The sequence below is a fragment of the Cercospora kikuchii genome, assembly GCF_019650295.1.
Source record: "Cercospora kikuchii DNA, contig_00001, whole genome shotgun sequence".
NCBI classification, from domain to species: domain Eukaryota; kingdom Fungi; phylum Ascomycota; class Dothideomycetes; order Mycosphaerellales; family Mycosphaerellaceae; genus Cercospora; species Cercospora kikuchii.
The window spans coordinates 3,152,408-3,173,477 of NW_025408582.1; the positions used below are offsets into that span (position 1 = coordinate 3,152,408).

Consider the following 21,070-nt stretch of genomic DNA (forward strand, 5'->3'; position numbering starts at 1 on the left):
GTCTTCCTCCCCACGACGACCGCCAAAACACACACACACACCTGTCGATCGCACCTGCGACTGCTGGCCACCCTCTTCATCTCTCAACATGGATGCGCCCGAACCTGATACGCCCTTCGCCGCGGTCTCGGCCCAAACGACCAGATTCCAGCAGGTAGGCTGCACCGAAAGAGATGGCAAATTGGAAGCGCATACGAAGTAACACCACAAACAGATCTATCAGACATACCTCGACAAATCAACTCCCTACATCGCATACAGATGGATTGGCACCGGTGTCCTGTTCTTCCTGTTTGCCTTGCGGATAGTAGTTGCCCAAGGCTGGTACATTGGTATGCGGATCGCAAGCCATCAGTCGACACCATTGATCAGTCGCGCTGACCCTCAATGCAGTCGCATACGCGCTCGGCATCTACCTACTTAACCTTTTCCTCGCCTTCATCTCGCCGAAGTTCGACCCCTCACTCGAAGCCGACACAGATATGGAAGACGGGGTTCCATCCGGCCAGGCTTCCTCCCTTCCGACGAAGAACGACCAAGAGTTCAAGCCCTTCGTGCGCCGACTCCCCGAATTCAAGTTCTGGCACTCAGCGACAAGAGCAGTGGCATTGAGCTTCCTATGCAGCTGGAGTGAGATCTTCAACTTGCCGGTCTTCTGGCCAGTGTTGGTTGTATACTGGTTGATTCTGGTGTTTTTGACTATGCGGAGGCAGATCCACAGCATGATCAAGTACAGGTGAGTGATGAGAACGATCATTGGAGAAGTGTAGATTTGGGACCAGAGCGTGGTGGGCTAACGTAGATGATACAGATACGTGCCGTGGGACTTTGGCAAGACCAAGTACTCTGCCAAATAAGCAGTCCTGTACTGGGAGGCGTTTTGAGGATGATAGAATATGTACGACCAGCATTGCATTGGGGCAAGTGTGTAATATGAACAACGAGAAACATGGACATGTGGCCCTTCACCTATTCCCTTCTTTCCAAGCTCCGAACTGCGGCGAATCGCTCTCTCGCAGCATTTCCGGATTGCAGTCGCGCTTTCCGTCTGACGACCGTCTCGAGGGCGTGAAGCGAAACAGGACAGGGTTGTTGAAAGAACCGATCGCCTGCCCACGTTCGAGGAAGAGGGACCTTACAAGTCACTCATGCTGTCGCATTACGAATCCTGAAACGTTCCGATAGGACGAGTTGAGCCCGCCACATCCCAGAGACAATGACCAGGGCCATTTAGACAGCAGCTTCGCGAGACACCACTGCTTCGCACCACTCTTCGACCACCTCCTATAATCGTAGGTTTGTAGCGACAAAGCTTCCACTAATCACAAACAAGGCTTGCCAAACGGTGCAGGAAATTCTTGCCCGCCTTCACGAACGATTTAAGTAGCGATGTGGACTTTCGGCGCTCCTAGTGGTTCCACGGCATAACAAGTCCAGCGCAACTTCCATTTGTGCATGTCTCTTTCCGTGGCACAAGACACTCCGACCGAAAGAAGAACCAGAACAACGAACGCGATCCCCACCCATAAGAAGCAGTCTCTGCGATGCGTAGAAGAATGGGAGGCCTTACATATCTCGCAAAGTCAATCAAGACAGATTCGCTGTGGTATGACGTCCTGAAGAGTCTAATTGAATGTTCATGCAGATCACGGCTTGCCACTCCTAGTGCCGGTGGCATTCTGCCAAGGTCAGGCGACCTCATATAGGCAAAGGAGAATACGAGAAATGCCAGTAATGCGACGCGGCGATGTTACGGTAAGACTGAAAGAGTATCAAGTGTGAGAAGAGCATTTCTTGGCGGATGGTATAGAGTTCGCGAAGGAATGGAAGATCGACACAGAATGGTCAGGCGGTTGTGTACTGGAGGACAGGCAGTGTGGTATGACATCGATAAAGACATAAGAAAGAAAAAAAGTGGCATGCGGAAAATATCCTGCAGCACACGCTTAGCGAATTGTGAATTCACTTCATCAGTTTTACACTACAGAAGCCACAATGCCGGCCTCTCTTCTGCATAACGCAACACTTCTTGCAACCATCCTGCTCGCATCAGCTTCTATCACACAAGCGCAAGGAATCAACGGGAATGATAGCGCAATAGTCAACAGCAACATCGGCGCCGGATCGGAAGAATTATACCAGTATATTCGACAGAATCTTCCGCTACGGAACAGCACGGATTATCCTTTGAGATATTCGGGTTTCAATTGGAGTGGCCCTGCCGAGGACAATGGGTTGTGGACAATAAGTATGTCTTTTCTCATATAGCTCGCACCAGCGGATGTGTCATTCGAAAAGTTATGGATTACTGACCAAGCACGTCCACGAACAGGATGGAACACAGCCGACGCCTGGCTACCAGGAAATCTCTCCTCGCCGGGACGTGAAAAAGCCGTTGTTACAAGCTACGCACTGCAATGGGAAGGCCACGAGACATACAATGACTTGTCCGCCAAAATCGCCAATGATACTGATGTGCTTCGAGAAGCTGGGCTTGTCCAGGAGCCGCCGAATATGTGCTTTGGCATGATGGGGTATAGTTCGGATTTTCCAGAGAATGTGAAGAAGAGGATGGATATTTATGCCAATGATCCATGCGAGAGTCTTCTTGGTGAAGAGTGTTTGAGGTCGATCAAGAAGGCCTATACGGATTCCATTGATGATAGCGATTGTTACATACCAGGTGACACGCAAAGGAGTGGGTTTGCGGGGTGCGAGGATACGTGGGATAAACTGGGTGGCTTCACGTTTTTGAGTGGAAGTGAGTTTTGTCTGTCTCTTTGCATGCCTCCTACGGGTCAGGAGTGAGTGGTGAACGGACTGACCATTTTTACAGGCATTGCCAATGGAAGTCAGGCATCGAACGCGAGTTACAAGAGTCCGGACTGGGACGATGTTATTGCGCAACAGGTGCAATTGCATGCGGCGGACGATAACTCGACGTATGAAAAAGAGCTGCAACGGACGCAATTTGTGGTGCTGAAGGAGTCTGGGAAGGATGCACAATTGCTCTGCATGAGATTAGAGGGCTTTGCTTGGCGGGTCGCTGTCGGTTTGGGACCAGTGCTACTGACAATTGGCGTCTTGACCGCGCAGTTGATGGAGGTCTTATGAAGATATGGCGATGAACGGAGCCACTTCCGTAGGTCGAAAGGACTGAGTTCGCAATTGGCCTGATATTTTCGACATGTCTCTGATACCATTTTCCGTACGGTGGGAATAGGTCAGTAGGAGCGTTTGGGGGCTCAGCAATGGCAGTGTCACCTTTTGACGAGGCGAGAAATAGCTCTGATGGAGCATGCTTGCCGCTTCTATGTCGAGCAGCGTACATGCCTGTTGAACGGGTCTGAGCTCAAGAGGCTCAACCATGGCACTCAGTCCCTCGTGGCTAAGGGCCGTGCAACAGCGGGGAAGTGTCTCCTGTGAGGTGGTGAGAGATGGGAGCATGCTGAAGTCAGCGAATGCGAATAAATAGCTAGAAAGACATCGAACTCGAAAGTAAGGTGATGAAAGCGTGAAGTATGGTGACGTTAGTTGCAATGGCCTCGGTGGAGTCAGGCTGCAACAACCGATGTTATACCATCACGTGTTTTCGTGTATCCTCGTCGGAGCTCTATTTGTGTGCGGCAGATGGACTTGAGAAGGCAGAAGGAAGTATATGTTGGAGGCTGCGAGGAACTGATCGTGTCGAGTCAATTGGCGCTGTCTAACGGCGATGGTCAGTGCAGAGCAGTTGGCATGGCATCCAGTCGGCAGGTGCGTGCAGCAGTGACGCAGACGCGTGGAGAGACAGAAGGAACGGATGGCTGGATCTCGTCTGGGGTACGCCGAGAGCTTGCTCGTGAACTTCACCTTTGATCTCCTCTCACCCTCTCCTCCCAACTTTCAATTGCCTCTCTGAATCCCATCGCATTGCATCGCGGACCATCACGCGACAACATCTATACCCTCATCATCGTCGCGCCACCACCACTTCACTCTCCCCACCCTTTGCGCCAAGCACCGCTTGCGATCAGCTCGCCAACACTACAATGGCCGACAAGGAGATCAAGGAAGGCGACAGCGGTAAGCAAACCCCATTCGCGGCGTTCGCATAACGGCCCTCGAGCTCGATGACCCATTGGCGACAAACGCGCCGCTTCACTGCCGTCGCCAGGCCTGGTGTCGCAACCGGGTCAGAGCTCCTGGTCGTCGAGGCTGCTTAGTCAGCCCAGCTCAATGATGCATTCGGCATATGCGCCTGTGGTCGTGGTCGCATTAGAAACACGCTGACACTCGCGCACAGTCTCGTGGCAATGGTCTGGCAGCCGTCCAGGTGGCACCGTTGCCGAAGTGAAGGAACAAGGCAAGGCTGAAATCACCACCAAGAACGACAATGTCGTCTCCAAGAACGCCGAGCCAGACAATCCAGCCATCGTCATTGAGCGCTCTGGCAATAACGTCGTCAAAAAGGCGTCAGAGGTTGATGTAGAAAAGCCTGGCGACAAGCACAAGGAAGATCAGGGCGAGGAGAAGACCGTTACTGAAAATGAAACCAATGACAAGAAAGATGACGGCGACAAGAAGGAGAACGGCGAGAAGCAGAATGGCGAAAAGGACGAGAAGAAGGAGAATGGCGACGCTGAGACTGGCGATAAGCGCAAAGCCGAGGAGTCTGCCGAGGACAAGAAGGACGAAGAGTCCGCAGATGCCAAGAAGCAGAAGACTGCCGACGACAAGAAGGAGAACGGCGAGGCAGCGCCGAAGAAGAAGGGACGACCAGCAAAGAACGGCAACTCTGCGCCCAAGAAGGAGCCGAAGCCAAAGAAGCGGGCTGCTACCGAATCTGGCGAACCCCGCCGATCTGGGCGCAACGCCAGCAAGTAATCGCCATCCAGCGCAACAATACACAACAAGGACAGGCGCCTGATAGTGCGCGCGGATATCCGACAGGATTGCAACGTTTGCCTGCGCGATTTTGAATATCGTTTCGGATGGGGATATGAATGAAAAGGAAATGGGAGCAATCGGTACGTGGAAGGAATTTTTGTCACGAGCTTGATTTAGGTATACGGAAGCGGCGAGGAAAGTATTGTCATTATTGGTTTTCTGAATGAGCCAGAGCCGCGTAAATCGGAACAAGAAGAGTCAGAAGAATGAAGCTTGGTTGCTGAGTTATTCTCGCTCCTTGGCTCGATTGCGCGTGAGTGTGTGTATAGTATCGAACGACAATACGAATCAAAATACAAAATGCAAGTCAAAATCACGTCTCTCACAAACGCGACTGGTGTTACACTCTCGTGAGGTCATCAGTTGGTGAATGGGAACATGGTTATAGCACTGGAAAGGAAATAGAGATGACGGTGAAGTCCAAGAGCAAGAACATTTCATTTCACCAAGACTGTACAAAAGCATGTAGCTAACCCTGCCAAACATTACCAACTATTCATTCTGACTGGATCAGAGATGCTCCAATTACCACGCCATCAGACTGAGATATCATTCTGTTCGGAACTCGCCCATCCAGCCCAGTTCCGCGAATAAACGTTCTCCCACGCAATGACGAACCCCCTCCCACGTCATGTCCTCTCCTAGTGGCCCGTATTGCCTGACCCATTCGCTCTCCGCTGGCTCACTCTCCGGGCTTGGTGTCAGGGTTCGATCTGCTAGTACAAATGTATGACCACTTGCGCCCTCTGCCCCTTCAGCTCCGGCATCTGATCCAAGACTGTTCGATCTTCCCCTGCCCTCTCGAGCTTGTGCTCGAATTAAATCGATAGTCTCTTCGCTCACGCCTTCGTAGGTCATTCCGCCCTGCCACAAGACTTCCTCAAGAGCCCTTCGTCCTTCGTAAGAGAGCTGCTCCGAGTGGTGCAAGATTTGGAGAATGGCAGCATGAAGCCGTCGATTTTCTTCGTTGGAAATTCTTGTATTGGTTGAGGATCCAGCCGGACGCTCTCGACGAGGCACGACAACTCCTATGATACGACGTGGCTCTTCGGTGTCGGAGTCGCTGTCATCCGGAGGGTCCAGGGGTCCTCGTCTTCGAAGTCCACGTCCACGTGGACGTGGACGGCGCTGGTTGTTAGATCCAGCCATGAAAGCATGAGGCCGGTGAGGGCTTGCAGCAAGCGGAGTTGAATTGTCAGACGACCGGTCGGGCACCATGATTGGCACCCCGTGGGTCGTGACCTCCCACCTATACCCTTGGAAGTCATTGTCCAAGGAAATAGGAGGGATGGAGGCGTCTGGATTGTCTTGCTCGTAGGGGTCTATGCCATAGATGATTGGCGTATCGACATGGTAGGAAATGTATGGATTTGTCGACATCTTGTCCGTCAGATTGGAGACTTGTGTGGGCAAGTAGTCCGAGAGAAGTAAGCTTGATTCTGGTTGATGGAAAGTCCTTGTGTGACGCGAGTATCACACGGCGAAGATTCCCTTGAGGGTTCTTGAGTGCTTGTGAAGTGCTTCCAGGTTTTACGCTTGGTAGATGCAATTCTTGGAGAGAGGACTGAGCGAAGGTGTAGGGGGCGTTGATTTTATTGCCACAAGAAAAAGTCCAGAACTCAGCTTTTGAGGACTGCACAGCGATGGATCTGGTCGACGCTTACTTCAACATGCATGCTCCAATAGTTTGATTGAGGCCACATTCAAGAAGAGTGCGGTACAACCAGTTATGATCATCCGCACATCTGGTCAAGCAGTGGCTCAGGCGTGCGGTCTGCATGCTGCCTCATCGACAAAGTTTGGTCTTTGATACGGACAGCAAGAAGAATGCTGACTTCCATCGTCCAGATCTCAATCGCTTATATCCACGAATCATTTATTCTTCGCCGGCACTTTTGTAAAGAAACTGCTCATCTTCTTCATGCCACTGGTGTCGGCTTTTGCCAACTTCTTCACACCGTGACTGACATTCTTTTTCTTCCTTTCGTCTTCCTCCTGCTTCCGCTTCTTCTCTGCTGCTTTCTCGCCAGCTTCCTCATCGACTTCATGAGCACGCTTCCGAGATATATTGTCACTCAACGAACGCAGCGCCTGCGCGTCCTTTTTGAGCTGTGCAATGTGCGCCAATTGCTTGTCCAAAGGCGAGAAGTCTATGCCTGTCGTCTGCGTGTCTTCAAGCAAGGGGTCTACACGCTTCTTGATCTTCGGCAGGACATATGATGTTAGAATAAAATTCAATGCCACTCGGACGCGGAGCAGGTCTGCAAATCCCGAAGTTCCGGGATTTGTTGATGTGCTCGAGACAGATGTCGCTGCCGTCTCCACGCTCGTGCTCGTCGTCGAAGTTGTGGCCGATTCTTGCGACTCCAGACCAGAGGAGGATTGGGTCTCAGCGCCAGCAGTAGAATCCTCCTTTACTAGGCTAACGCCACTCTCCTCCCGTTTCATGCTCAACTCGGGAATGTCCAATGCCTGCTTGACAAATCGATCCTCCATGCTCGCTGGCAGACCGCGAGTAGACATTCGCTTTGCTTTGCTGACGATCTCCTTGACCAGTTTTGGCAGTGACAAAGCGTACATTTTGTCATCACCCATGTCCATGCAGTCGCTCACAGCTTTGATCCTGTTTTCGAAAATGCGTTCGAGCTTGTCCGAGTCACTGGATCGCACGAGACTCTGCAGATGAGGCGAGGACTCGCTCAATTTGGCAATGAAGTCTGATGTTGCCAGGAACTCCTGCCCACCAGTCTCTTCGCCTCCTAGAGCGGGCAGAAGTAGGAACAGAGGGTCGATGGGCGTGGCAACGAACATGTCTGGCTGCTGAAGCACGTAGCCATCATCCTTGGACGAGTCATCTTCGGCATGCACGCTTCGATCCGGTGCTAGCAGCCAGCTTCGTTTCTGCGCCTTGGGGGCGGCAATCCTGGTGAATTCATAGAAGCCCTTCTCGGGACAGACAAAGTAGCGGTTTGGCGACAGCGTAGCGGGATTCGCCAACGTCGCAACGCGTGCTCCGGACGATGCATCTTTGGGCAGGATAAAGACTTGTGGTGGGCTCTCTACCGGGGCATCCAGTTTCTTCAATGTCGGCTTCGTTGATACCACTTCGTCTTTTTGCTTCCCTGTGGCGGGCTTCGATGCGCGAGTTCTGGCCATTATAATACCCTGCACATATACTTCGTTCGCCTGATGACCCCAATGACAAGTCGCCAATTCCGAAGTGTTGCTAGATGTGGTTGTAAGGAGGACAGGGTGTGAAAGCGGAGACGCGTATTTGACGCGTTGTTCACGCGACTCGGCAAATGGCAGGTGGAGCTGGGATGTGCAACGGATCCTTGTTCTTGTGCGACCAACAACCACTACTTCGCTCACAACAATACAACACTACTGTACGATGCGATATCTCTAGGCAACATTGATTCTACATGACGCCGCACCATGGTCGTGGTTCGCGAGTCTCCGCGCGCCCAGGTCTCGCCATCCAAGAACAACGCCCAATGGCCGCCGAGATCACCCTTCCAGGCATTGCTTTCCTCACCGAGCGGACGGAAGAAATGGCAAGACTACAAGAGTAGCAACGATGACGAACGGTCGCCGAGTCCAAGTCCCGGGCGCAATAATGTTCGCAGCAGCAAAATGCTGCAAGACTTGGCAGGAGGGGATGATGAGGATGACGATGAGGACGAGGACGAAGACGAAGAGACATTGCAGTTGAAGCTGGCAGAGATACAGGCAAAATTGAGGTTGAAGAAATTACAGAGATCGAGTGCGAAAAGAGACAGAGACGGCGACCGGAGCGAGGGCAGCAGTAGCATGCCAGCACCTGGCTCACCATCACCGCGGAAACTATACGAGTCTGCTCTGCCACAGCAAGCTGTACAGATACCCGTCTCTCCCTCAGCCGATCGAAGAAGTGGCCTGGAGCTATCGCCCGCCAGAGCCAAACTCGGTTTGACGACCAATCCCCGAGCAGCAGATGTGTCACTCAAAAGACCGCGCGATGCGACTCAGCTTAAACATTCATCCTCACTGCACTCCTTGCGGGCGCCGAAGGAGGACCCTCCAAAAGTGTCGAGTTTTAGCCAGCGGCTGGCAGAAGTGAAGCAGAGGGATGAAGCGAAGCTGGCCAAGCAAGACAGATTGAAGGAGATACGAAGTCAAGGCTTCAGTCATATCCGGACAGAGTCCAACATTAGCTCCAAGACAGTCAGCAGCATGAAGTCACGGCCCACATCACTGAGCCAATCGTTCCAGCTAGCAGAGGCAAGTCGGCCTCGATCGGCTGGACAGCCATCGGGCAAGCATGCACGAACCGAGTCGAACATCTCGCGCGCATCATCAATTCGACAAACCCGGGAAGACGTCGCGGCGAAGCCTCACGTCAGCAAGATCTGGCAAGGAAGTGCGGCCGGGGCTGAGGATGGGACTGGCCACGAAGAGCCCGAAGATCCGACAATACCTGACGTGGAAGATACGGGTGGTAGCACTGGCTACGATCCATTCTCGAAGGTTCATCTCAAGAAGCGGACCGTCAGTCATGATGTGGTGGCGCGCGAAATGACTGGCTGCGAAGTGTACTCGTTGCCGCGACTGCTGCGAGAAGTCAAATCGCCCGACTACGATCCTCCTGATTGCGAAGCCAACTATGTGGTGTTTGCTGTATTGGCATCCAAATCAAGCCCTTTCGACCACGCTCAGACTCATCGCACAAATGACAAAAATGGCGAGGACAAATTGGAAGCTCCAAAAAACAAATTCATGGTTCTCCATCTCTGCGATCTCAAATGGGAAATTGACTGCTTCTTGTTCGGAACGGCCTTCAACCAATTCTGGAAGCTTACGCCAGGCACACTTCTCGCAATCATGAACCCTGCCATTATGCCGCCTAAAGGTAATCAGCATAACGGTAAGTTCTCGTTGAAACTGGGCAGCTCCGAGGATTGCGTGATGGAGATCGGTGTGGCGCGAGATCTAGGGTACTGCAATGCTATCAAGAAGAATGGGGAGCCATGTGGTGAATGGATTGACAGCCGCAAATCTGAGGCTTGTGAGTTTCATCTCAATCTTCAGATTGAAAAGGCTCGCAAAGGGAGGATGGAAGTCAACACGATGTTCAACGATGGCACCAAAGGAGAGCCAGCTAAGAGACGGCGCGTCGCTTCGGCTCGTCCTGGGGAACGTTCGAAGAAAGACCCGACAGGAGTGAGACATCATCGAGAATACGGCACATTATACACTGTCAATGGTACGAAGAGTGCAGCGAGCTTACTGGATGACGACGATAAACGAATTTATGATGATATGATTGGCGAAGAAGCTTCGAGAAAGCGTATAGCAGCTGCACAGAAGGATCGGGATATTGCGCGGCAACTTGGTGAAATGGGACGAGGGACGGGTGCTGAAATGATGAGACATTCGAAACACGTGCGGACGACGTCTACGAGTACGAAAGTCATGAGCGCGGCTGAAGAGGCGCGCGATGCGTTGTTCAGCAAGAAATCTGCCGCCGAGCTTGGTTTGCTGGCAAGAAAATCTGGCGATGTCAGCTTGGAGCCAGCGAAAGACAGAAAGAAGCACTTTGGCTTGGGTGCTGTTTCTATGTCCAGCCGAACAACAGCCAGCAAGTCGTCAAACCCAATGGGATGGGGTGGCGCGAAGAAAGCTGGTCTGCTGCAACCCAAAGAGAGTCGGATAGGCAGTCCTGAACGAGGCCAGTCGCGGCTTGACGCTCAAAAACGACCTCTTATCCGCCCTCGGAGTGATGACAGCAGTGCGCGAAGCTCCGGGAGTCAGAGCCCGACCAAAAAGAAGGCGAGATTCATGCTCGATAAAGGCATTCGAGAGCCCGGAAGAGAGTCTCTTCCCGGCCAAGCGCAGGTTGCGAGCGATGATGACGACTTGGATATTGTGTAGAGCACCGTGTTCGACTGAGCCGGTCTTTTCTTCTAGCCCGCGGATTTCGCATTTCTGTATGATAGTACTCGGCTGGGTATAGCTACGAGGTTCAGGATAGCTACAAGTATCTTTCGACGGCTGAGTAACAGCCTCGAAATCTTTTCGCCCATTAACTGCTCAACCTCACTTCTTCGCTGTCAGATCAACTGGATAATCCGTCGTCTCAATCGCATCGGGATACACCAGAGAATTCTGTCTCCTTACTTCATCCATCGTCCTCATAATCACCAAACTCTCTTCCAAGCTCTCATACTGGCCCTCTTTCCTCCCGTCTCGCAACGCGTACGCGGCCTCGTCCGCTTCCCAAAACATCCCGTGGCCTTCACCTTCAGGGTTCCATGAGCTTTTGTCTCCGAATCCATTCGCCCATCCGGATCCCTTACCTGGTCCTGGTTGTTCGAAGACTTTTTCTTCGACAGTTCCATCGTTGAGAACCAATTTGGTTTTCGTGGGACGATAAGCAGGGTGAAAGACTTGAATTTCACCCTTTTCGCCTTGCACGCGGATGGAGGGGCCGGCGGTGCCTTGGTGATCTGGGTCTGAGGAGACGGGCATGCCGGTTGTGGCTATGCCGTGAGCTTCACCTGAGCCGTCTGAGCGGGGGAAGGTAAGGAGGATGGAGGTGAGTTCGTCAGCGCCGGTTTTATATTTGCGCATGGAGGAGAGGATGGATGAGGGTGGGGCTGGTTGCTTTTGGGTGTGGTAGAGGGTTTGGAAGACCCAGGTGAGCGCGTAAATTCCCAGATCGAGCAGGGCGCCTCCTGCGAGTTCGAGGTTGACCATGCGGTGAGAGTCTGGGAAGCTTGTGGCTGGTGGTTGACCGACGCTGAGATCGGCGAAGGTGCGGTAGACGGTGCCCAGCTTGCCAGATCTGATAGTGTCGCGGACGTAGATAGATAGAGGGAAGTATCGTGTCCAGACCTGGAGTATTGTCAATCTCTTCGCTTATGAACTCGAAGGATAGCATGACTTACAGCCTCCATCAAGAACAGATTCTTCTCCTTGGCAATCTTCACCAAAATCTCCAACTGCTTAGCATTGGTCGTGAATGCCTTCTCGCAAAGCACATTCTTTCCAGCTTCTAATGCCAGACGGACGTTCTGGTAGTGGTGGCTGTGTGGCGTTGCAACGTAAATGATGTCCACGTTTGGATCATTCACCAGCTCTTGATATGATCCATATGCCTTGGCTGTCTCCGGAGCTCGAACTTCTTTCAAGAAAGCTTGTGCGCGGTCGGCCGAAGAAGATGAAGCTGCCGCCACAACGACATGCTCAATGTCCTTGACACCTCTTGTTTCAGGATTCACCCAGAGGTCTCGCGAGAAGGTCTCAGCAATTCCGCCTGTGGCGAGAATGCCCCATTTGAGCTGGAACTTGGACATGGTGGGTGAAAAGTAAGCTTTGTATCGATGTGTGGTAGACTCAAAGTTGCGAGTGTCGATGGAATGGAAGTGAAGTTGAAGTGACTCCAAAAAGAAGAAAGCTTATGGTCGACATGCAGGCACGCAAGCTTCTGTCTCGTCTATCTCGCAGCTAGGCGGCTTTTAGCCGTCATTATTGCAGCATATGTCAGCAGCTTCTGTTGAGTTGCTACGGTGCGAGCCACACGATCAGAGATGCGGGCGAAATGCGGCCTGGTAGCGGGGCACTGGGTGACGGAAGTGGGGTTGAGGTGCTCTCTCACCCGGCAACAGTGCTGCCAAGCTGCTGCATATGTATCGCCAAGAGCCGGCACTGCTTTATTACACGTATTCTTCGAGGTGTGTCGAATGAAGTTTGAGAATGTGTGAAGATCGTGAGATACTCCGAAGTTCGTACACCGTTTCACAATATTTGTGACCACTCGAATTCGGAGAGCGTTCTGTGTTATGGGCAGTCAGCAGTCACTGACTCAGAGGGAGAAAACATACCGATATCTCTATGTTTCAGGGTTGCGAGCTGCTCACATGATATTGCGTGCCGGGACCACATTGTGGCAGGTCTCTGGCCATTCACGCAATGCTGTCGGCGCTTTCAACGTGTCCTTCTACGGAAATGGAGGTAATTTCGAGATGGGTAAATTCATGTAGAGACTCAATCAGCTGAGACAATTCGTCCCTTTCAACATTGAACATTAGAACTGCTGAAGTGCTGTCTGTCTAGTAGTAGTAGTGGGTAGTACGATGCAAATGCATACACACAAAATGAGAATCCGCCTGTCCCGCGGCCATGTCAAAGAGCGATCCTGGTATCTGCCGCTTGCCAATCCCTCGAAAGCTGTAATAGTGGTGAACTCCTCTAAGCGCCTGTCGCTGTGGTAAAACTGGTTGCCAAAAGAAAGACCGTAGTGAAAGCCCTTCATGCTCGCTAAACAATAAAGTGATTCATGTGTCCTGGGACACGCAGACGGCATTTCTCGCAATCGGGCCTGAATCCCATTGCAAAGCCGCCGCGCTTGTTGTTCGTACCAGCGATTGGTGTGGCACGGACAGATGGGTTGCCGCTGCTGAGCGCTCCGCTACGCTGGCGCTGTTTTCGGACAATGAGATTATTCGATCCGTAGTCCATCGGTTCTGAATCAATGGCAGACTCCAGGTCTGCTTCTCCGTCAGGTCGAGTGAGATTAGGTCTGGCAGGGTCAATGGAAATGCGAGGCACTCCTTCATTCCCGTCCATGTCAACGTCACTAACGCTGAGCATGCTAAGCCGTGATTCTGCTGCCTCGGCCGCAGAGGGTGGAGTCGGTACCTCATCCTCATCGATAGGCGAGGGCACCTCGAGAAGGTCGGAGCTGGCAGAATATTCCTGCGGATGGCGACGACGAACGTGTTGTTTGAAGCCAGTTCTAATGCGCTCTGGACTGGCTCCTGGTCGCATTGGCACCATCGGCGTCGGCACTCTATTCATCTGCAGCTTCTGTGGCAGATGAGCTGGGACAGGACCGGTCGGACGAGGAAGAAATTCTGCTTCGGGTGATTGCGAGAAGGTGCCGTCGTCCATGTCCACGTCATCGTCATCCATGGAGACATCGCGAGGACTGCCTGGTTCAGACCTCAGACTCGACGTGTCGGCATCGCTATCATAGTCTGTCGGATTGCGTGCCGATGTCCTGGTCGGCGTATTGAGAACGGAGTCGTTGAACCATTTTCCGCTGTCTGCCGAGGCTTCAGTAGTCGCTCGAGCTCTCTGCGGGCGGCGTCAGCAGTCATCTTAGCAGAAGAACGTATGATACCGACCTTGCCAAAAGGCACGTCTTCAACCCGGAAATGGTCGCTCCCGCTGTCTGCACGCGCTCGCTTCTTGCTGCTGGAGAACATGCTTGCTCGATAGCCGTGACCGAGGTGAGGAGCCGAGATGCTTTATGCGGAAGTCATTCTTGAAATGGCAATTGCTCGCAGGCCTCCAGAAGAACCTCGAGCGCGAGAGCGAGTGAATGGAACCTTGCACACTCCCGCCAGCTGTGGAGGAAGAAGACAGGAACGTCGAGCACTGAGATCAGAAAGCAGGCTAGATTGCGCCGCAGTGGTGTTGGTGGTCGCTCAGGTGGAGAGATCCGGCGGATCAGCTCGCTTCCCGCTTGGCGGAATGACCCTTTCCCTTTCCCTCCTCGACACCCCACTTGCCACACTAACCATTCACTCGGCACACTGCATCTCCTGCCTCCTGCTCCATACTGCACCATCTGCAATTCTAGCGCTATATCATGAAGTTTCTACTGGCGGTACGTTCTTGAGGCATCGCATGCATTTCCTCGCATACATTCAACTCCATGCAGTGTCCAGATCTGCCTTACCCCCACTTCTAGTCTGGTACCAAGGATGGCGGATGACAACGACCTAGCAACGTTGCAGCGAACCAAGGCATCAACGCTTGACCGCTGACATGTACTTTCCGACAATCATACCACAAAAGCTCACCACGTACAATGCAAGCTTCTAGGCCGATCGCCATCTAATCTATTCGTGTTGTCTTGACATGTGGACCTGCATATGCACAACGTATGGACGTCTAGCCAGATCCTGAGCGAACAATCCAACCACGCACGTCCTTCTGCACAACGATGACATCCTACACGGATGACGGCATCCGATCGAGTCATTGCACCCTGGTGCACGTATCCTTCACATATACCCACAAGCTCACTTAGCTGTCAGTGCAAATTCGCATACTGTCAAGGCAGCAGGCTATAACAGTTATACATAGCACTAGGGGTTTCGTAACTGTTAGCATTGACGATCTGCACGTTTCACTTCAGTAAGCCCCTGGGATCAACGTCCACCTCCCACCATGGTGGCAAGCCACGCTCGGACTTGGTCCGGAACGCCGAGTCTGCTTGCACCTCAATGGCCAGGCCGGGCAGATTATACAACTGCATCAACGTGGCATCGGTCATCAAGTCTCGTCTCGGCGACACACGCGTCGAGGGCATACGCCAGAGAGCGAGCCTTGGCGTGAGGCATGAGGCCTGAGGCAGCAGCTCGGCACGAGGTAGAGAAGAATGGGACTGCTATCTTCTCGACCGTTCATCATCGAGACACTTCATAGAGCCACCTCCCAAAATGTGTAACAGCGGATTACAGAAATTGAAGAGCTGCGGTAGGAGCAGTCGCAAAGTACGGCAGTTGCTAATGAACTGCAGCGACTGCGTAATGCATACGAAAAGGCGCAAGAACTGGAAGCAAGCCTCGCACAGAAGGATCAACACATCTAAAGCTTAGTGTACAAGACTCAAGAGCTGACCGAAATCCGCAGTGATGCCGCACAATGCAAAAAGAGTTTTCCAGTCTCTCCGAGAGCAGATGCAGTCCGCAACGACGAACGCTCGAAAGCACCACGGTATCTTCCCACGTCCATCACACGTCGCCCCGACTCAATCAAGGGGGCATCAAGGTGCAACTGTTGGTGCTAGATGCGGCAAAAATGCCCAGAAATTGTATCTCTCTTACTGGCCGTTCCTGTTTACCTTGAACCTGTCATGCCAAGAAGCATCCTCAACCATCGCCACGATGCTTTACGAAGGGGCTTACATCGGATATCTAGGCGTCCTGAACGCATTATAATCGGCCGGCAGTACTCAGTCTGTTGTACGATCACAGCCACGATGTTCGGGGCTGAGATATACAGTCGGATCTCCTGTACAACAGGTTGTCGAAGAACAATGATATGCCCATAAATCCAAGCCTGTACCTTCTGCAACCGTACAAACCTCCTAGAGAGCGAGCAAGTTGGTTCTCTACACACGGCAGAACTTGCTAATTTGAGTCTCCGATCTTTCAGTGCGTCTGAAACTCCTGACCCGGATAAGTCCATTCACTGGATTAGGTAACCACACAACGTTGGTGATGGCATCCCAGCATAAGTCATCACCTGCATGGTGCTACGAACAACGGAGCAACTGCGTGAAAATAGAATCGGATGGGTCTAGACCTGATTGCTTCTTCAACCCAAAGTCTACCAAGTTAGACGTGATCTGTACAGATAAGGCAATCTCCGGACGTTGTAGAAAGTGGGTAGAGCAACGAATCTTTCTAGGATCCTCTCTTCTGCCGATATCCATGTGCCGCAAGCCCTAAGGGCTCGCGTAGATGTACCTGCATATCGTGAACATAAGAAGGAGGAATTTGCGCTTACTGTAAGATGGGACAACCTGAACCGACTACAGTTCATCGGCAGTCACAATGGCATTACGCGTATCCTCAATCGCATTGTCAGTATTCAGCTACTGGGCGAAGAATCTATTGACTGATCGTCTGACAATGTTTACAGGACAATCATTCTCATCGGCACACAGGCAAACCCTCTGCCGCATGACACAGACTATATCATCACCAAACGTCAATTCTCAGGATCTCGCCCATCAACCAATTTCGGATCTTGTGTCAAGAGTGACGGACATATCGCAGACCGAACAACCGCCAAGGCATGCGGTGTCTATGGTGGCCAGTATGAGCATGGCATAGCCGATTTCAACGGCAACAAATTCAACGTAGTAAGTTCTACATCTGCGCACCAAGTTGGGCTCCGCAAGCTAATACACATAAATTTAGTGCACGAATCCACAGATTTCTTGGGACAGCTTGCAGAATTTCCAACAAGCTTGCCAAAGTTTTGGCGCTGGATACACTGGACAAGTCTGCCGACAGACTGCAGAGATGTCCAGTGGCTTCGAATGCGTCAATTATAACTGTTTGCAATCAGGCACTTGTGGTGGCTGATAGCACGAGTCCTGAAGAAGTGAATTATGTTTATGGAGGCGGTGCGCTACAAGGATTGGCATTTCGATTCGAATAGATGAATATGTATTACACTTGCCCTTCAATTCTGGACCCATGCACAACATTCTCCGACTTTCTCAAGATCTTCCTCGCCACACTCCCATCCACCCAAAGTCATATTCCCAAACTCGCCAAACTACCTCATCGCCAACACGATTCCGCAGACCCAACGTCGGAGCATCGCTCTCAATCACAATCCTATACGCCTATTAAACAAAGCCCCAAGCCTCTTCCACACATCCTCGAGGCTAATGTTCAAAGCAACTCCAAGGAAAATCGTCGCCCCCATTTTCTTCTTCCTGATCCATCAATCTTTCTCTTCCACAACATTCTCGAGTATGCCTCCACTTCTATAACTAGGTCAGGCAGACATGACACAAGTGCATCAACGTCGCAGCTGTCGCCAGGTCTCGGCGACACACAAACTCACGTCGAAGACTTGAGGGACAATGTATACGCATACGCCAGGCTTTTGATGCTTGTTCAATTATGATGAATCAAAATTCGAGCGGTTAAATGGCAACTCGATTCCGATGCGCTCATCTCCCACCCCTCGTCTCCCAAAACTAATCTGTACACATCATCTTGCAATTCCTCTCCCCTAATTCCCGCCTGCCACGTGGTATCAAAATGCATGCAAACCCTTTTTCTGCTCCCTACTATGAACTCAATGCCTCAGTCGATCCCAGCATGGGCTCTGAGTTGCCCGAAACTCGGCATCTGATTCAGGTTCTGTCCTTGCGCATGTGAATTGCTATGCAGCATCGCGTCTCTCACGGCTTCACTTCGCTCAGCGAAGGAAGCGGTTGATTGTCATTGCGGAAAGGGCTCTTTCAATCTCTCCTCCATCAACTTCATCAGAATGGGAGGGACGGCTTCGTCTGTCGCGCGTATCGTAAGACGGTACATCTGCGTATTACGATGATTAGCATGCGAGCTTTCATCACAGAAAAGATGGAAACTCACCTTGTTGTCATGATTCGGCTCCAGCCTCATTAAGCAGCCATATTTGCCACCCCCGGTATGCAGCACCGTGGCACCAACAAAGTTCTTGGGATTCGGATCGACACCGTCTAAGATGCCCCACTTCATGCCTATGAGCAGCCTCCGCGTCGCGTCGGTGGAGATATCGAATGCTTTGAAGATCTTTTGGCTTTCTCGCGGCGCACCGCCAATTTGTTTCCACCTCTTGAAGAAGTCCTCTGAAGATAAAACGGCCGTGTCCATATACTTGTGAAGTGCCAAGGGCAGCTTCAATGTCAGAGCTTGTAGAGCACCAGCCATGTACGATATTCGAATTGTGGGCGCTTCACTGAAAATGCCATTGGCCGTGAAGATGACCATCTGACTCGTCTGCTCTCCTGTGTGGACTTTCGTGTCGGGCAAGCTCTTGGTCTCAACTTTGAGCTGCTCCGGAGATGCATTGTCCACGGTTGTAGTAAACGATTGTATCGGTGCTGGAGATTTGTTCGTGAAGTACAAGATTAGACACCCTACTTCCGCACGATACTCTGTCCTGCATCCAATTTGTATTTGGACGTCCTCGTAAAGAAGTCCTTCAGCGCGCATTAGTAGTCGGTTGTAGCCCTCTTCCCAGTTCGGAGACAGATGTGCTGCGGACGCAAAGTTAGTGCTTCCACTCGTCAAGTCGAGACCGGCCAGTTCGTCAATCGGCGTCTTCACGGCGCCATTCTTGTGTACACCGTTGGCGCCGTTCGTTGTTCCATTGATGCCAGCAGCAGCAGCTGTGGCGCTGAAATTACGCTTGAGCGTAGCACTCCGGTCGAGACCAGGTGCAGCGTCTTTGCCTGTGATGGCCCACGTTCTCTTGTCGCCAGCTGCGCTCGACTTCTTGTCTAACCTTGACAGCAAAGCAGACGCTCGTTCGGGAAAAGCAGGCATCTCGTCGCATATTGTTCGCAGTAGGTCGTCCGAGGGCATTGTTGATATCGCCAAGTATTCGCATGCACGCTGTTGAAGCTCTGAATCCAGTGAATGGCTATACGTTCTGAAAGCTGAAAGTAGCTGTGGTCGGATCTCTGGAAACAGGTTGACAAATTTGAAGAAAGCAGACAGGATCATAGCTCGTGTCACTGGTGAACATGCCGCAAATTTAGCCTGGAGTGCAAAGAACTGCTCGATCGGACTGCAGGTCTTGGTGTCGGCGATAAGGTGACCAAACTCGCCCAAAATGTAACTTCCAATCTTTACCAGTGTCTCATGGCAGTGGTCAGCCCTGCAGTATTGCAGGATGTTTTGTGCAGCATAGACTTGCAGCTCGTCATTGTTGGTTACGATCTGAATGATTCTTTGCCATACCTCATCGCTGACATGGTCGCCGGCCATGGCAATCAGTCGCATTGATATGTCGACATACCACTTGACGTCCGTGGCATACTTCTCAGTCAGAATGGCGATCTTCAGCACCATCTCTTCTCGAATTGCGTAGTCTGCAGATTGCAGATACTTGAGCAGCTCATGCACGATCTTCTGCGAATTCGTGGCATCACACATGCTGTATAATAGATCCAGGCCCTGCCTGCGCACCGTGATATCGCGATCCCTCAGTGATCCAATAATGATGTCCTGATGCTTCTTGATCGGGTCCAGGTTCTCCGCTCGCACTGACAAATGTGTCATGGCCTCTAGTCCCAGATATCTCACATTCGTCTCTCTGCTCCCAATGAACTTGCCCAGTTTCGTTGATATCTGCACCATCAGGTCCCGCTCGGTATCCAAGTGTATAATGAGGTTAATAGCCTCGAATAACACTGCATTCTGCGCATTGTTCTGCTGTACGTTCTTTGGACTCTCCATCGCATTGTCCAGGATGACTTGCAAAGAGTCTCGCATAAGTTGTCGCACATGCGTGTCCTCTGAAGGTGGAAAATACTGCATCAGCCGCAACAACTTAACCTGCAGCCAAGGGCAGGGCACTTTGTAGTAGACATAATCGCCCGCATAGTCTTGGTCTACTACCAGCTTTCTCAACCTCTGCGCAGCCTTCACATAGCTGCCCTTGTAGCTGTCCGGGTCGTCCTGGGCCAAGGTCATGATCAAACTCGTGACACTCAATGCAACGCCCAAGTCTTGGTCGTCCATAATCGCGATTATTCTCTCTGACCATTCCGGCTGCACAATTGTCGGCACTTTTCGATAGAGCCTCAGTAGCGTCAAAGCCGCCTTCTTCTTGACAAATGGCTTGCTCGCAGGGGATATAAGCAATCGATGCACCTCCGCAGAAAGCGCCTCTCCCATCTCTTTTCCGCCTACATTGGCAATGGCATGGAGAGCCAGGCAGTTGTTCAGCTCATTGTGATCCGCTAGATCCTTCCGAATGCTGTTGACCACCAGGTGCAACAGCTCATGCCCTTCGTACAAGAACAAGGTCACAGCCAGATACCCAATCTGTTTCTCCGAGTATTTGGTTGCCGAAATCAGATTCACGGCTTCCAAATGCCCGAAATCGACATTCCATCCCAAGATGTAGATGTACAATAGCTTGCACACGTACTTCTTCTTGTCGTAGCCGGAGAGGTTGCCGCCTTTGAACTTCTGTCGGATGTTGGCGAGTTCCTTGTTGATTCGCTTCTCTTCGAGTTCGCGTGCTCGGGCGTTTCGTAGGTCGGCGATGAAGGAGACGAGGCCGCGCATCGTATTCTCTTTGCTGGAGGGGCCCATGCCCCTGTTAAAGAGAGCGGAGGCGGCGGCGGCCATGGTGACGGCGCCTGACGGGCTTCACGCCCTATGTTGTGGTGGCCAGGACTGGATGAGGATTGCCGTAGCTGTTCGAAAGGGCGGGTGTGTGCGTTGCTCGGTCGGTCGTCCGGAGTACTCGAGGTTGTGCTGGAGTGGGTTGTCGAGGGCGTCGGAGCTGTCGATCACAAGAGGTACTCGGGTTTAGCGTTGTCAGATTGGGTGTACAGCCTTTT

The 21,070-nt window shown here is 51.9% G+C and overlaps 10 protein-coding genes across 10 annotated transcripts; 5 read left to right on the forward strand and 5 right to left on the reverse strand.

Moving 5' to 3' along the window:
- Nucleotides 1-88: 88 nt before the first annotated feature.
- CKM354_000120200 (protein retrieval receptor) lies at nucleotides 89-857 on the forward strand (the record flags this gene model as incomplete). Its single annotated transcript, XM_044796318.1, has 4 exons — nucleotides 89-154; nucleotides 215-332; nucleotides 394-736; nucleotides 812-857. 4 exons carry the CDS (start codon nucleotides 89-91, stop codon nucleotides 855-857), a joined length of 573 nt encoding a protein of 190 aa, XP_044652253.1.
- Nucleotides 858-1,995: 1,138 nt separating this feature from the next.
- On the forward strand, nucleotides 1,996-3,114 carry CKM354_000120300 (uncharacterized protein; the record flags this gene model as incomplete). Its single annotated transcript, XM_044796319.1, has 3 exons — nucleotides 1,996-2,248; nucleotides 2,333-2,761; nucleotides 2,837-3,114. The coding sequence occupies 3 exons, from the start codon at nucleotides 1,996-1,998 to the stop codon at nucleotides 3,112-3,114; spliced, it is 960 nt and encodes a 319-aa protein (XP_044652254.1).
- Nucleotides 3,115-4,031: 917 nt separating this feature from the next.
- On the forward strand, nucleotides 4,032-4,866 carry CKM354_000120400 (uncharacterized protein; the record flags this gene model as incomplete). Its single annotated transcript, XM_044796320.1, has 2 exons — nucleotides 4,032-4,065; nucleotides 4,286-4,866. 2 exons carry the CDS (start codon nucleotides 4,032-4,034, stop codon nucleotides 4,864-4,866), a joined length of 615 nt encoding a protein of 204 aa, XP_044652255.1.
- A 612-nt stretch (nucleotides 4,867-5,478) lies between these two features.
- Nucleotides 5,479-6,309, reverse strand: CKM354_000120500 (uncharacterized protein; the record flags this gene model as incomplete). Its single annotated transcript, XM_044796321.1, has 1 exon — nucleotides 5,479-6,309. The coding sequence occupies one exon, from the start codon at nucleotides 6,307-6,309 to the stop codon at nucleotides 5,479-5,481; it is 831 nt and encodes a 276-aa protein (XP_044652256.1).
- A 492-nt stretch (nucleotides 6,310-6,801) lies between these two features.
- Nucleotides 6,802-8,085, reverse strand: CKM354_000120600 (uncharacterized protein; the record flags this gene model as incomplete). Its single annotated transcript, XM_044796322.1, has 1 exon — nucleotides 6,802-8,085. One exon carries the CDS (start codon nucleotides 8,083-8,085, stop codon nucleotides 6,802-6,804), a length of 1,284 nt encoding a protein of 427 aa, XP_044652257.1.
- A 282-nt stretch (nucleotides 8,086-8,367) lies between these two features.
- Nucleotides 8,368-10,842, forward strand: CKM354_000120700 (uncharacterized protein; the record flags this gene model as incomplete). The annotated part of the gene is made up of 1 exon (XM_044796323.1): nucleotides 8,368-10,842. One exon carries the CDS (start codon nucleotides 8,368-8,370, stop codon nucleotides 10,840-10,842), a length of 2,475 nt encoding a protein of 824 aa, XP_044652258.1.
- A 165-nt stretch (nucleotides 10,843-11,007) lies between these two features.
- CKM354_000120800 (uncharacterized protein) lies at nucleotides 11,008-12,266 on the reverse strand (the record flags this gene model as incomplete). The annotated part of the gene is made up of 2 exons (XM_044796324.1): nucleotides 11,008-11,805; nucleotides 11,859-12,266. The coding sequence occupies 2 exons, from the start codon at nucleotides 12,264-12,266 to the stop codon at nucleotides 11,008-11,010; spliced, it is 1,206 nt and encodes a 401-aa protein (XP_044652259.1).
- A 964-nt stretch (nucleotides 12,267-13,230) lies between these two features.
- Nucleotides 13,231-14,180, reverse strand: CKM354_000120900 (uncharacterized protein; the record flags this gene model as incomplete). Its single annotated transcript, XM_044796325.1, has 2 exons — nucleotides 13,231-14,049; nucleotides 14,100-14,180. 2 exons carry the CDS (start codon nucleotides 14,178-14,180, stop codon nucleotides 13,231-13,233), a joined length of 900 nt encoding a protein of 299 aa, XP_044652260.1.
- Nucleotides 14,181-16,541: 2,361 nt separating this feature from the next.
- Nucleotides 16,542-17,078, forward strand: CKM354_000121000 (uncharacterized protein; the record flags this gene model as incomplete). The annotated part of the gene is made up of 3 exons (XM_044796326.1): nucleotides 16,542-16,570; nucleotides 16,630-16,852; nucleotides 16,911-17,078. The coding sequence occupies 3 exons, from the start codon at nucleotides 16,542-16,544 to the stop codon at nucleotides 17,076-17,078; spliced, it is 420 nt and encodes a 139-aa protein (XP_044652261.1).
- Nucleotides 17,079-17,951: 873 nt separating this feature from the next.
- CKM354_000121100 (uncharacterized protein) lies at nucleotides 17,952-20,855 on the reverse strand (the record flags this gene model as incomplete). Its single annotated transcript, XM_044796327.1, has 2 exons — nucleotides 17,952-18,047; nucleotides 18,105-20,855. The coding sequence occupies 2 exons, from the start codon at nucleotides 20,853-20,855 to the stop codon at nucleotides 17,952-17,954; spliced, it is 2,847 nt and encodes a 948-aa protein (XP_044652262.1).
- Nucleotides 20,856-21,070: the final 215 nt, after the last annotated feature.